The sequence below is a fragment of the Lepeophtheirus salmonis genome, chromosome 3 (assembly GCF_016086655.4).
Source record: "Lepeophtheirus salmonis chromosome 3, UVic_Lsal_1.4, whole genome shotgun sequence".
Classification (NCBI taxonomy): domain Eukaryota; kingdom Metazoa; phylum Arthropoda; class Copepoda; order Siphonostomatoida; family Caligidae; genus Lepeophtheirus; species Lepeophtheirus salmonis.
Window position 1 is genome coordinate 33,276,119 of NC_052133.2, and position 13,950 is coordinate 33,290,068.

Genomic DNA, 13,950 nt, shown 5'->3' on the forward strand with positions numbered 1-13,950 from the left:
ATTCTATATATTTTGAGCTTGTAGTTAGACTTTCATTCATTCAAGGAAATTGTTCACAGCTTCGTAGCAATATGTGTTGAACTAATCAAGGTTCAGAGCACTACTAATTTGGGAGGAAGTGGAGAGTTGAGAGCTTACAATATGATACCTATCAATTGTAGATGAGTATGGGATATAGGACCGCGCTATAGCTCAACATAAATGACAATATTATGTAGAGTTGTGAAAATGAATGCATTTTTAATCGTCTGAGGATGCAACTTGTTTATACAAGTTACAACTGGGATATAATGACAAAGAAATGCTATCCTTCTATCACATCCGTAAATTTATATACAAAGATAAATAAAAGGAGGGAAAATATAACCACTTCACGCAACCTCTTGTCATTACAAGAAATGATGGAAATAAAAATGAGATATGTAGAAGAATGTTGTTCCTTATTCTGAATGTTTTATTTATATGTATTCATCACAAAATATTGGAATATATTTATAGACATATATGAGTACATATCATCTATGCAATTTTTCATAGATAGTAGTAATATATAATGAGACACTAAAAAATATAATTATTATATTTATAAGAAGAAAGAATTTCAATGTATTTATATGGTAATAATATTAAATATATAATATAATAGTTTTACATAAGTTGTTGCAGTTATAATAATAATGATGAAACTCATCAAATCCTAATTTATTTTTAATTTTTTTTGTATTTTTTAACTTTAAAAAAACAAAACATGAGTAACTAAGAACTAACACACAACTTTGTAAAAGTGTAGAACCCAAAGGTTACACAAAGGAAATCATCCCTTTCCTTCAAAAAGTAATATGCATAGACGTATTATAATGGTATATAATAAAATTAAGAAAGAAAATGCCAGTAGTTATTTAATTAATTAATTAATTATCGATGAATATGTAGTATTTGTTGTTGTGTAATAATTACAACCCTTAAGTTTCTAGTGATGCGATGAGGCTGTTGAATACGACGGTTTGTAGTTCTCCAAAGAGCGAGGATTGTCCACAGGATATCGTTTTGTCCGGAAGATATCCGCTGTTGGTGTTGTTATTTGAGGCAGAAGGAATATCAGAGATGCTATTTGTAGTAGTAATATTATTATCTAGAGATGAGGATGTGGAGGCTATAGTAGAGGTCGATGAGGCTGACTCGAACCACCGTCTTTGCAGAACTTCGTGATCCAGAACGGGGGAGATCGGCGGAGGCATATAAACCTCTTTTAATAGTAGATCCGAATCGCTCTCGGTTGAGATTTCCAGGGAGGACGACATTGGAGATTGTTGTTGTTCGTGTAGTGGGGTTGAAGAGACATCAATCTCCTCGTCTTCTTCGTCTTCGGAGGATGATGAAGATGACGAAGAGGACGAAGAAGAGGATGATGAAGAAGAGGGTGTATTCGAAGAGGGAAGCTCACCTCCCTTCTCCTCAGTCAAAAGTCTTTCGTAGAAAATGTTTTTCACACCGGATTTCTCGAGGCGTACCTCAGATTGAAGTCTTTTCATGGTGTTGTTGATAAGGACAGAGCGACGAAGAAAGGTTTCAGGATCGTCAATGTCCTTCAGTTTAGAAACACTCATTTTGAGAACACGTTTCCTCTCTTCTTTGGCTTTGAACTTTTTATTGCCCAACATGCTGAGGGGCTTTGCGGATCGACGGATTGTGCGATGGAGGAAGTCGTCCTCTTCTTCCGTGACACAGGATGAGGAATAAGTAACTCGCGTCATATTGTCTTTTTTTTTAACTTTAAATTAATTAACACTAATTAATAAATAATCACGAAGAATATGCAACTACAATTGAAGGGAATAATTAATATATTATTCACTTCTGTCACATGGCAAAATCAAAGAAATTGTATCCTTCAATTTTTTTTTTTTTTTTTTTACTAACAAGATAATATATTAATCACATTTGACACATTAACAACTCTTGCAAGTATAAAGTAAAAAAATTACCATGTATCAACAGTTGACCTAATCGCTTACTGTCTGAATTGTGACTGCTTAAATCTCAAAGATATCTCTTTAAAAAAAAAAGAAAAAAAAAAGAGTAGTCGCGCGCTTATTATTGATACAAAAGCGCTCCTTTAGCGTACCATATGCGAGCACTCGTATTTATTATTGTTTTCATTAGTATTTATTTATGTATTTGGAAACCTCTTATAATAATTTGACAATAATATAATTAAATAAATTTAATAATCCATTCTACATTATATTTTATTAATAATGTTCAATATATTATGCAAAATAATTAACTTCATGCCTGTTATTTTCACCCTCAAAGTGTATGTTCACATTTTGTAAGTAGTGTAATGTAGAGGCGTCATTATTATTACACATTATCAGATGAGATTCTTATGAAAAAGACGACTACAGAAAGAAGAAGAAGGAAGTTGTTCTCTGAAAAACAAAATGTGATAACAACCGTTAGATGTTTATATACATGTATTTATTTTTTAAATCCTTCTTTTGACTCTAAAGTATAACATGAGTGACGTACAAATAGTGGGCCTGCCCTTCTTTTTCTTTTTGACGAATTTTGATTGATAATAAATACTTGTGAGTTATAGTTCTAAGTATTAAACGCAAGTTCTCTCTTTCCTTCTGTGTTGTGTGTTTATTTTTCTCCCCCCTCTCTTTTTACACATAATATTTATTTAATTATACATTCATCAACAAGTCTTTATTTGGGATATTTTTATTTTATATAATATTAATATATTGTATTATGTTGTACATGGTTATTCATGGGCTCATGATTCTGTAATGATCATCCTTAATATCATTGGACTTACAATCAATCAGTCCAACTGGTTACCTTTATTCTTTCTCGCAACCTTTCCTCTTTAAAAAAAAACGGCGCAGTTTGTGACAAGTTACTTGGTGAATAACTCTTCCAAAATATTTAATAATTACTTAATAATAATTGTGGAGAGTTTAAGGGAGTCTATCAAGAGCTAGTTATAATTCAACCAATCAGAGTTCATAAGTTTGGTATTGGGAAGAGAAGCGAAACAATCGACTGCTGATAAAGGAAATACACTTTAAACATTTGTATTTGTGAAGGAGGTCTATGACATTGCACGTCGTTGTCTTTATTATATATCCCTACTTTTCTTTCTAAAAAGAAACGCAAATAGTCCCAAAATCAATTTCCTTCTTGCTAATTATTCCCAACTATAAAACTATTACTTAATAATTGTTCCCAGATTAACAAGAGCTATTCAAATTCAACCAATCAACGTTCATAACTTTGATAAGGGGAAAAGAAGCAAACGCATCGACAGCTGACAACAAAGTACGTAGGACTTTTTTATGTTATGAGTTCCTTCTCAACATATTGGTCCAATTAGGGCAGTGGCACAGAAAACCATAGGGGGTGTTCAGATTTTTAAAGATATCACAATACAAAAATTTCAAACAATGCTTATTCCTTCAAAATTTAGTTTTTAGACAAATTTGGTATACATATAAAAAAAGTTCTGACAAAATTGTAAAAAAAAAATCCGAATCCCACCCCTCCTCAATACTTTCCCGATGATATAACTATAATATAATTTGCCCCTCCTAATTACAAATAAATTCTTTTATGGGCTACTTCAGGCCACTAGTCACAGGGAGAGGCAGAGGGAATTGGACCCCAAATAGTTTTACAATAGTAGTATACAAGGGTCTATGAATTGTGAATCATCTTTAGTCACTCCAATCAGACCCCTAATAACAAAAAAATTATTAAACTACTGTCCTTGAAAAATGTTCCAAATTTTAAAGAGCCCTCAACGGGGTATCCTTTTCACTGTGATTACATACAATAAAATCCAACTCAAGCTAACCAATTAGTAGGTATTAACGTCATTTATGCATGAGAATAGCTTGTAAATATTTTTACATCATTAAGACTTGTTAAATTAATATTTTTTATTCATATAGTATGTGATGTTTATACCCAGGAACTGTTTAAACTTGAACGGGCCCTTTGGCAAAGAGAAATAGTGCAGATAGATGGCTGATATATATCATGACGTCATTGAGAAAAGGTTGTTCCATCAGAGATTCTTCAGATTTCAAACGTTTCTTCAAGATTTAGGACGGGACATAATGTTTAAATTTTGGATTCGATACATAAAAAGTATAAAAGTTGCAATTTCTACGTATCTTCTTATCTATTCAACTATATAAACATCAACAACTTTGAATCCTTGGACTATCAAATGTGCCTCAGAAGAATATCAAGTTACAACTTTTGCTGGACAGTTGTAATAATATTCAAACTCTTTTTTTTTAGATGAGTAACATAATGCAGGGATTGACCTACAAAATATATTGTGGCCAAAAGCAGAAAAAGTTGTTTGGATTACATTAACTAAATATCACCTTCCCTTTATATTCTACTAAATTTAATACTGATTTATCCTTCAAATGCACCGCAATTTGCACTTAGAAGTCGCAAAAGTTGCAATTAAAGTTGCAAAAAAAGGTCTCATAAATCAAATGAAGGTTCTATATAGAGTATAAATATTCTATAAGAGCTCACGTACCGCACGCCAATCAACAATTTATTGTTGATGAGAAAAGTCTTGAACTTCTGCATGGTCAAATTTAAAAAATCACCTGATTAATCCATTATAAGTTTTTTTATCAATTTTAGTCTGGATTTTTGTTCAATATTAATCGGATATCCGTTTTGTTCCTACGAAAAATTGACTTCGGTCACAAAAAATCCACATGTGTCCGGCGGCTCTAGTATACAGAGTTGAGAAAAAGTCCTAATACTGCAGTCTCAAGGCGTCTCAAAGTCGCCAATTGTCCAAGTCCATAACTATTTCCATCAAGTCTAGTTCGAGTCTTTAGATTTTTTTAAAACTCCTTTTCAGTCATTAGTTAAAATATAGGATCCGTTGCGTTAAGGCTTTCCTTGAGTTGAGTTTAAAATAAGATTTTCATGTCTAAGTTAGCTGTCGAGACCAGTCCCTGTTAGTTTATATTAATGAAGCATTACCATCTTGATTTTCGTTTTAGATTTCTTTTGTATTCATGACACACCATTGTATATGTATATAATTTGTACTGAAAGATACCGGAAATCCCTTCATTTCAAAATGAAATATGAGTCTCTATCTGTCCGTTCATCCCTGAGCCCTTATCAATTATATTATTTGCTCTTTAGCCAAAGTATCTGACTTTTTGTTAAAAAAATAGGAAACTTCTTTAAGTTATTAGTCCATGGAAAAAGTCCTAAATTATAAAACAGTTTCTCTAATATTACACTAAAGGTTAATTGATTGATTATCCTTATGATGACATAATTTAGCAAAGATTGTCTCATGGGGAAGAGATTTTGCGATAATTACTGACGTGTCTTAAAGATTTAGGGCGGTACTTAGAAATTATATGGTAATTTTTTAAGTAAGTGATTGGAATTAAAGCACTTTTCCAATTTTTTTTTCCCAAAAATTTAATTTTCTACGAATAGATATTGATTTTGAAACTTTTCTTCAAAAAGTTTAAGATTCGAAATATATTTTTCGATTTTTTTAATATTTGAAATATATATATTTTGATTTTTTTGTCAACAGCTGTGAGCACGTGAAAAATTAAGCCCCCCCCCCCCTCCTAAAAATAAATAAGTATACATAATTCTACAGACGCCTCTATTAATAGATTCCTTTTCTTACTGATATATTTTCCCAACACAAGGTGTCGCTTTTTACGAGTGCACAGATGACATCACTTAATCATTTATGTCAAAATGGACTTAGGTAACTCAATTAAAAGGATATATTAATGGAGGGTGTTAGATAGTTAGTCAAAGTATACTCAACAACTCCAGCAGATACAAAAAAGTATTGCTAAGCCCACTACTTTGTACAAATATTGATTTGTAAGGTATCAGTACGCCAATTGTTATATATATCGTGGCAGTTATTATTTATTCAATCCAGTCTAGTTTTACAACCGGTCCTATCAGCTTTTGGGACCTGTCCTTAAGCCCTAGGTCCTTTAGACTCTCAGTACTAGAACTGACAAAAAAAAAAGAGGAATAAATAGCGTTGTGTGACGTCATCACATTGTAAGTTTTAGAACCGATATGCAGACATAAAAGAGATATAGAGCGACAAAATTTTAATTGAGGAGGTTATTTTAGATGGCGTTAGCTGTTGTTGGGGTATTCATGCTCTACATATTATAATAATCTATAGTTATTTTTTCCTTGATTTCCAAATAATAAGTATGTAATTATAAGTATGTCCTGCTAGAGTGGTGGGGGGGTATACAAAGGTTGACGGGATACTACGTGACACAAGTATTTTATATAAGTATGCTGGACTGATCTCCAGTCTCAGGTCCTACATAAGGATCGACTACTTGTTAAAAACATAGCTTTGCTTTGGAATAAATAAATAGTTGTATCGTCATATTATGACGACTAATGAATAATAATAATACGTAGAGAATCAATCATTCTAGCTAGTAGTAGTAGTAGCTGGTGGAGTATCATACTAGCAATAATAAAAAGAAAACAAAAATAAAAGAAGGAAAGAGAAAAGGAACAACAAAAATGAAAAAAGTAACGAAAGGAAGAAAAAGAAGAATCAAATGGAGTGAGTTGAATGTGATGATGATCCCTTGTACCCCTTAGAACTTGGAATAAGAAGAAGTAGAACCAACCATAATTATTATACACGCTTTTATATGGTACATATTCATTGTATAAAAGTGAAGTGAAGAGGAGGAGAGGGGGGGGAGAGGTTGAACGCAACCATGGTCGAGGAGAAGGAAAGAAAGAGAGAGAGAGAGGAGTGGGGGGGAATAACCAAACACATAATATTAGATTGTAGAAGGTACACCATTGAATATTGGAGACCATTATGTGATTATTATACACAAGTTGCAATCTTTGTACAAGCTACAACTTGTATAAGCAAATTGTACAAGTTGCTATTTCTTCCTCTTAAAATACCCTATTTAATTACAACATTGCTCTCATTCTAATGAACCAACTATGAATTGTTTTATTTTGATCTATTAAGATTATATGACTATGGAGTATTTATGAGTGACGTAGTGACGTATTAGTCCCTATTTATTAGGTTCCATTCCAGTTGAACTGATTAAAAAAGAAGAAATAAAGTTGAGTGACGTTATCAAAGACCGAACTTTATCCGTTTTTAGGACTGATATGCAGGGCTGAACTGGACGGATAGTAGTCTTCAGTCTTAAATAAGGATCTACAAAACACTTGACTGTGGACATTTGAACTTAGTACTTTGCTCAGAAGTTTAACTCATTGAATGTTTAAGGACCGGAATCACCAGGGAGAGCCTGGATCCTCAATAATGTTTCCAGTCTTAGTATTTATTGCTCTATTAATGTTGACTCAACTTTGATTATGAGATAAAGTCGAGTTGTAAGTCTCTGATTCTAAAATTTTCAATACTAATTAATGCCGTAAATGTAAATATATCTAAAATGTATTCATTAAAACTGCAAAATTGAGAGCACATTCTAAATTATTGTGCTAAACGATCATGTATTTTTAAATGTGTCATCAATTCCGGTAATTACTACTAAGGGGTGTGACAATCAATTGTTTTTTCAAAAAAAAAGATTCAAATTTTGGGCCATTATAAACAAAAGAAAGTTCTAATTTTGTGGTTTCATAAAAAAAGTCATTTAAAATTTAATAATAATAAAAAATGTCGTCTCAACCTTAAGAAACCGCAGAGGAAAATCCCTTATTCACAAACCTGTCTATTTCTAGAATTTGGAGTTTCTCTCCCTAGATATAGTTCTGGCTACGGCACTGATGCCAACTATTAATTGATGTGTTTATTTCATTATGATCTATTCAAATAACGATTAATGTATTTAGAGGTATTTGAACTACCAAATTTTGCTACTTCAAAAAAGTCGAATATTACATCTATTGGAGACTGAAAAATGTTTTATATATTTATTTTTCAACTTGTACAATATATTTGTACAAGCTGTAACTTGTACAATAACTTCCCAACATCTACACGGCATCTATATATACATGTACGCTCATTCAAATGACTCAAGATTCAACCATGAAAAACAAATGTAATGAAAGTCCATCATCAAATAGCTCATTTATTAAATGAATTTATAATTTGTTAAAACGAAAAAATAAAATCATTTTCTGTAAAAACGGTTCTTTCCTTCTTCTCACATTTTATTTCTATAGCTATACAATATAAAAATAATACACATACATTTTATTATATTATAGGGTCTCAAAAGAGAAGAAAAAGAAGAAGAAAAAATAAGGGGAAATAATAAAAACATCTGTTTAAATACGTACATACATACACACATTATGAAAAATCATCACAGAACCTTTCTTCCGACTAATTTTTCACTTAAATTAGTCAATATTAACTATCACTACAAAAGAAAATGAATTAAATTAAAACAGTGATTCTGGTAGTTTATCTCTTAAACAATCATGGGTCTTAGATGTTGTTTTATGTATCTAAATACAGTGTGTACTAACATGTGTCAATTCACATAGTGAATGATCCATAATACATATATGTACAAATACGAGAAGTGGTCGATATATATGTGTATATATATTTTTTTTTCCCCCGTTTTAAATGTATATTTCATAGATTTGTGAACATCACTAATTATTTATTGCTTTTACCAACGTGAGGAGTAGATTTTGTTAACTTTTTAGGGTCTTGGTGGCATTGGTAGCCTTTTTTTAGTCCTTAGCAGCTCTGATGGGTTGTTCTCTTTGTGCCTACCCCAGTTCTGATTTCTTTAAGCCAAAAATTTCTTTGAGACTGGCTTCACAACAGCACGTTGAAAACGCAGAGTTCTCTGGGTCCTCTTCTTGGAGGTCTCCTCTTCCATTCCCTTCTTGTGTATTGCTTCTTGTCTGTAGAAGACAATTCATGTTACCTGACAAGGGTTTCTTTTGGTGAGATGTCTCCAAACGTCGAGGAACTTAAAGATCATCGGGTTTCACCAAGGTACGTCCCCAACAAGGATATATCTTGTATCCAGAGGTAGAGCAAAGATCGATCCAGTAGTTAAGAGCTATTGACATGCATAATTGGATGATGTTATTAAATAAAGTGAAGTGGCAACAATCGGTTCCGATATCCTTTTAGTATGACACCGTTTTAAATGCATCAGTATAGCGGTAGTATACCGAACAACAGTAGACAATGATACTTTGTGTACACGTTGCAAACACAAAATAAAATGGAGCGTTTTTAAATGAAGAATTAATTTTGATGGGATAATAAGGTTTATTAATCGATGGTAATTAAATTGCTATAATCCGTTATAATTAAGTCTATGGAACTTACAATCTGTAACTTGCACAACCCTGCTTGTTCTACATATCATATCAAAGTAAAAAATCCCAACTTCTTCACAAAATTCCTAGACCATATATGTGGTCCATAAATACAAAAACAAACTGGAATAATTTTTATCAAAATTGAGTCCTGATTCTACATTTGCATTATTTAACAAATTATTGTACTTTACTATCGACAAATTATTCGGATTAATTTCTTTCTTTGTTGCACTTTTAGTTGCAAAAATTCATCGTCACAAAAAACCTACATTAAAAAATAAATAGATTATAAATTTGAAGGACCATTTCGGGCTCAAATTAAGTATCATCAATCAAATGAAGATTGTCAACTGTAGTTGATATTCTTGAGTATCTCAACTTATGAGAGAAATTTGAATTATATCAAGTTTATAATTAACCAAAATATGTCCCTGAAATATTAGGGTGTAAAAATATATGAAATAACTTGAACATTTCTTGTTTTTGTATTCACTCATCACATATGTATTAAAAATGGTCACACGTCCATAAATATAATATCAAATGATACAAAAAGTATCATGTGGCACATTATATAATAATCAAAGGGTCTACAAGTGGACCCTTTGTGGGATATAAGTAGTCCATTTAAAAAATATAAAAGCAAATATAAATCACGAATTAATATTCGTCAATAGTGATTACAATGGCCGATCTTTATCAATCATTAATTCAATAGTAAAAGGTATCTAAAATTAGTCGTAATATCAGTTTGTACTCGTAGTATAGACGTCACAAATTACATCATAATTGAAGGTGACACCCACGTCATCTTGTGGGATCATAGTTGATATTGTTTTTACTATATATAAAATGAACAAATTTCCAATAAATCTTGATGTAATTCCATCAAGTATTAAAAGACTTTGGATTGAATAGTCTACTCCATGCCAATGATAAATAGTGATATCATGAAATCAATGAAAATTGACTTATAAAATGGCTAGAATTGTCTAGATTCATATATTTAATTTTCTTGCAGATCGATTTGGGGTGAAAAAGGAGGGTAATATTTAAGAAAAATGTCTTGTTCATTCCATGGAAATAGTTAAATAATGGTCTACACTATGTAAATAAGATTGTATAACGATTTGATAACATACTTTCAATACAAATATTTATGGGTATCTGATATATAATAAAACTAGGGATTAGAGGGATATATTTTTGATTTGATTTCTTTGTTGGCCCCATTAGTACATCGGCAATGGCCCATCATTTTCCCTTTTATAAATACACGAAAAAATAAGAGTTTTTATTCACATAAAGCTTGATTGTAAAGCCCCCAAAATTGCAGATCTCTGTTAGTTACAACATGTCCAAACTCTTGACTCATTCACCTAATATATAAATATAGATATTTATAGATCTTATGTGTAGAATGGGGGAGGGAAGAGACGAAGGAAAATTACAGCAAATCAACAACAAAAAGATAGCTTCTTAGTTCTTACACCTGCTTGAGCAAAAAAAAAAAAAAGGGAGAAAAGGGAAAGAAAGAAGAATTGGCGGGAAGTTTTGAAATCAATTAATTAATGATCAATGTTCAAATCTCTTCTTCTTCACTAGAATTGATGATTTTTTATTATTGTTGTTATTGAGTATAAGGTTAATGATATATGTATATATGAGTAGTGAGTACCTACCTGGGAAGAGAAGGAAACACTCAACAGAGGGTGGTCTTCCCCCCCTCAAAATATGTATATTGTACATAGCATATAAGAACGTCTTGAAAACTGCTCTTCTCTGGGTGCTTTTTTCTCCCTTTTTTGTTTTTGTTTTTGAAACATATGAGAATGAATACAGAAAAGGAACCTCGTTCCACATTCCACAATTCATCTTCCATCCTCCATTAATGATTAGTGTTAATATTAAGAACCATTTGACCGAAAAATGACGTATTATTTATTAGTTTAGTTATTTATTTGGTTCAGTCCAGTATTAGGACTGGTCCTATGAGTCCTTGAGACCGGTCCTTCCAACACTCAGTACTAAAACTGGTTAAAAATGAAGGAATAAAGTTGAGTGAACTCATCAAGGATCAAATTTTATACGTTTTAGAACTGAACTGGACCGGACCAAGACTGAACTGAAATGGATCTTCAGTCCTAAATAAAGATTGACAAAACACTATTATTTATTATAAATATATATTTTAAATATCAAGCACTCTATTTGCAGGAAATGTCTTCTTTTTAGATCCGTTCCAGTGACTTTTTATAAATTCATGAAATGTCCGATGGACACTACTGAAAACAAGGCAGTTACAATGATCTTTTGAAGCCAAATAAATTATGTCTCAATTCCAGATTTCGACAGACTGTATTGTTCACTACGATCCCTGTAAGTATTGTGGAAAGTTTTTAATACTACTTTGCATGTGTTTGTCCAGCACCCTTTGGTATTCTTTCTAATTGATTTTGTTTACTCTAAATAGGCAGGTGGAAAACATTAATGCCGTAATGGCAACAATTTTGTTTGGGTTGCCTACAAGGCAAAGACGAAAAAGTGTAGAAAATCGGGGGATTTCGCTCTTTTGAAGGCCAATACTTTTATTGCAAATAAATTGGAATGTGGAGAAAGTATTTTTAGACAAATCTTGAGAGCAATAGTTTCGTCCTCTGAGGCAAGATATGGTGCTTCTGCATTGCAAATACCAAGAATGGACCGTGATTCCTGGGACCAAGGTATTGACATTGTCAAATATAAATTGTTCGAGTCAATTGTAAATACAAAATTACTTTAAAAGCAATTGTCCAGAGGTATGAATGTGTTCATTGAGGAAAACTAATAGATTGATTTTTATGTTTTAAATTATTAAGTGTACTAATTTTAAGCTAAAATGCTTATTTATGTTAATAGAACGCACTTCCTTCTAGCAATTTCATATTATATTATTTTATGTTTTGTAAATATATCTACATAAAAAAATGATCTTTCTTTTTTAAGAAAACTTTGTCCATTTTGAAAGAATATTTTTTGATTTTTTAAAAAAAGACAAATTAATAAAAAAAAATTGACGAGATTGCTATTTCAAAATTGTGACAAAAAACAAACCCATTTTATGGAAAAAACGTTATCTATTCAATAAACTTTGACAACAAGGTTTTAGTAACGGAACTGACAGAAAATCGACTTAAATAGATGGCAACTTTAAATTTAATACGGAGTTCATTTCTAAATATTTAAAAATATATACATATATTAGTTCAAAATATATCATTTGTAAAAATTAAAACACAAAATATTTTTTGTAAAATACTACAGATAAGAATAATTAATACTTTGTTCTTAAATTTAAATATTAATCCCTACCTTAAAAAACAAAACCCAAAACATACAACCTTACATTAATATGGAAAAATGAAAATATGGTATCCCTAAGTTTTGGTTGATGTGGGGAAGAGAGGAATGGGAGTGCCCAGAAAAGGGGGGGGGGAAGTCCACTTTTATTTATATATTTTATCCAACAAATCCAAATGGAGTGAATATTTTGAGGTGATATTTCTTTGTTTCTATAAAAACGAAACATCAACATATATGTACTCTTTTTAAACCCTGTCTATGAACTTTTTTATGAATCTATTAAACGTCCAGTAATTAGCTATAGATTTAAAATTAAAAAATTCCAAATAATTGAATATATGAAATATAATTTTTGAATTTTTTTTCCAAAAAATTTAATTTTTTTGAATAGGTATTATTGATTTTTGAAATATTTGTAGTTTTTGGATTATTTAAAAAAAAAATTCCAAAACCAAGTCCCTAAAAGATTTGGCTGTTAGTTTGTATTTTTTTCTAATAAAAATATTAGACAATAAACGCCACGCCTTCAAAACTGCGTATCTTATAGTATATTATGCATTAGATAACGTTAGTCAGATAAAATGCTGCATCCATTATGTCATTTTACAATGGCAATAACTTGAATAAAAAACAAAAGGAAATTTCAACACGTGTTTGTATATGTATTGTAGAGTGAGGCAATGTTCGACTGGCTCAAATACTTAAGGGAAGAATATATGTACTATAAAGTCAACGGTTGACTTTATAATTTACTTGAGCTACATATTATAAGGGAAAAAGCGAGATATTTTAGTGAAGATCTGTTATATATTTGGGTCAATATTGGGTATATTTCATGAATTTACAAAAAATTTAAAAAAGGAAAAAAGCCCGTAAATTACATAAACGGAGGACATTACCGGAAAAAGAAACCGGTCGGTCAAATTATTATAGTTTTTAATATGAAAGAGGGTACCCGGTTTCAGGATATGCAGATTCTGGTAATAGAAATTTGTGCGACAGGTGGCCTATTAAAGTAAATTAATATTCCATATTTCTAGAATCTTAACACTTGTTTGAAGTATATTATTAAAATTCTAGATATTGGCTCACAATTTTTGTTATTCATAATCTCTAGAGCCTGAACAATGAACACAGTTCTCTTAAACTAGGACAGGGCTAGATTTTTATGTTTCATATTTATATCAACAATTTTGGATAATCTTCTAAATTTACATAGGCTGGACACATATGTGTGTT

The 13,950-nt window shown here is 31.1% G+C and overlaps 1 protein-coding gene across 1 annotated transcript; it reads right to left on the reverse strand.

Moving 5' to 3' along the window:
* Positions 1-433: 433 nt before the first annotated feature.
* On the reverse strand, positions 434-2,034 carry LOC121114966 (uncharacterized). Its single transcript, XM_040709097.2, has one exon. The coding sequence runs from the start codon at positions 1,752-1,754 to the stop codon at positions 963-965; it is 792 nt and encodes a 263-aa protein (XP_040565031.1). The 5' UTR covers positions 1,755-2,034; the 3' UTR covers positions 434-962.
* Between the last annotated feature and the right edge of the window lie 11,916 nt (positions 2,035-13,950).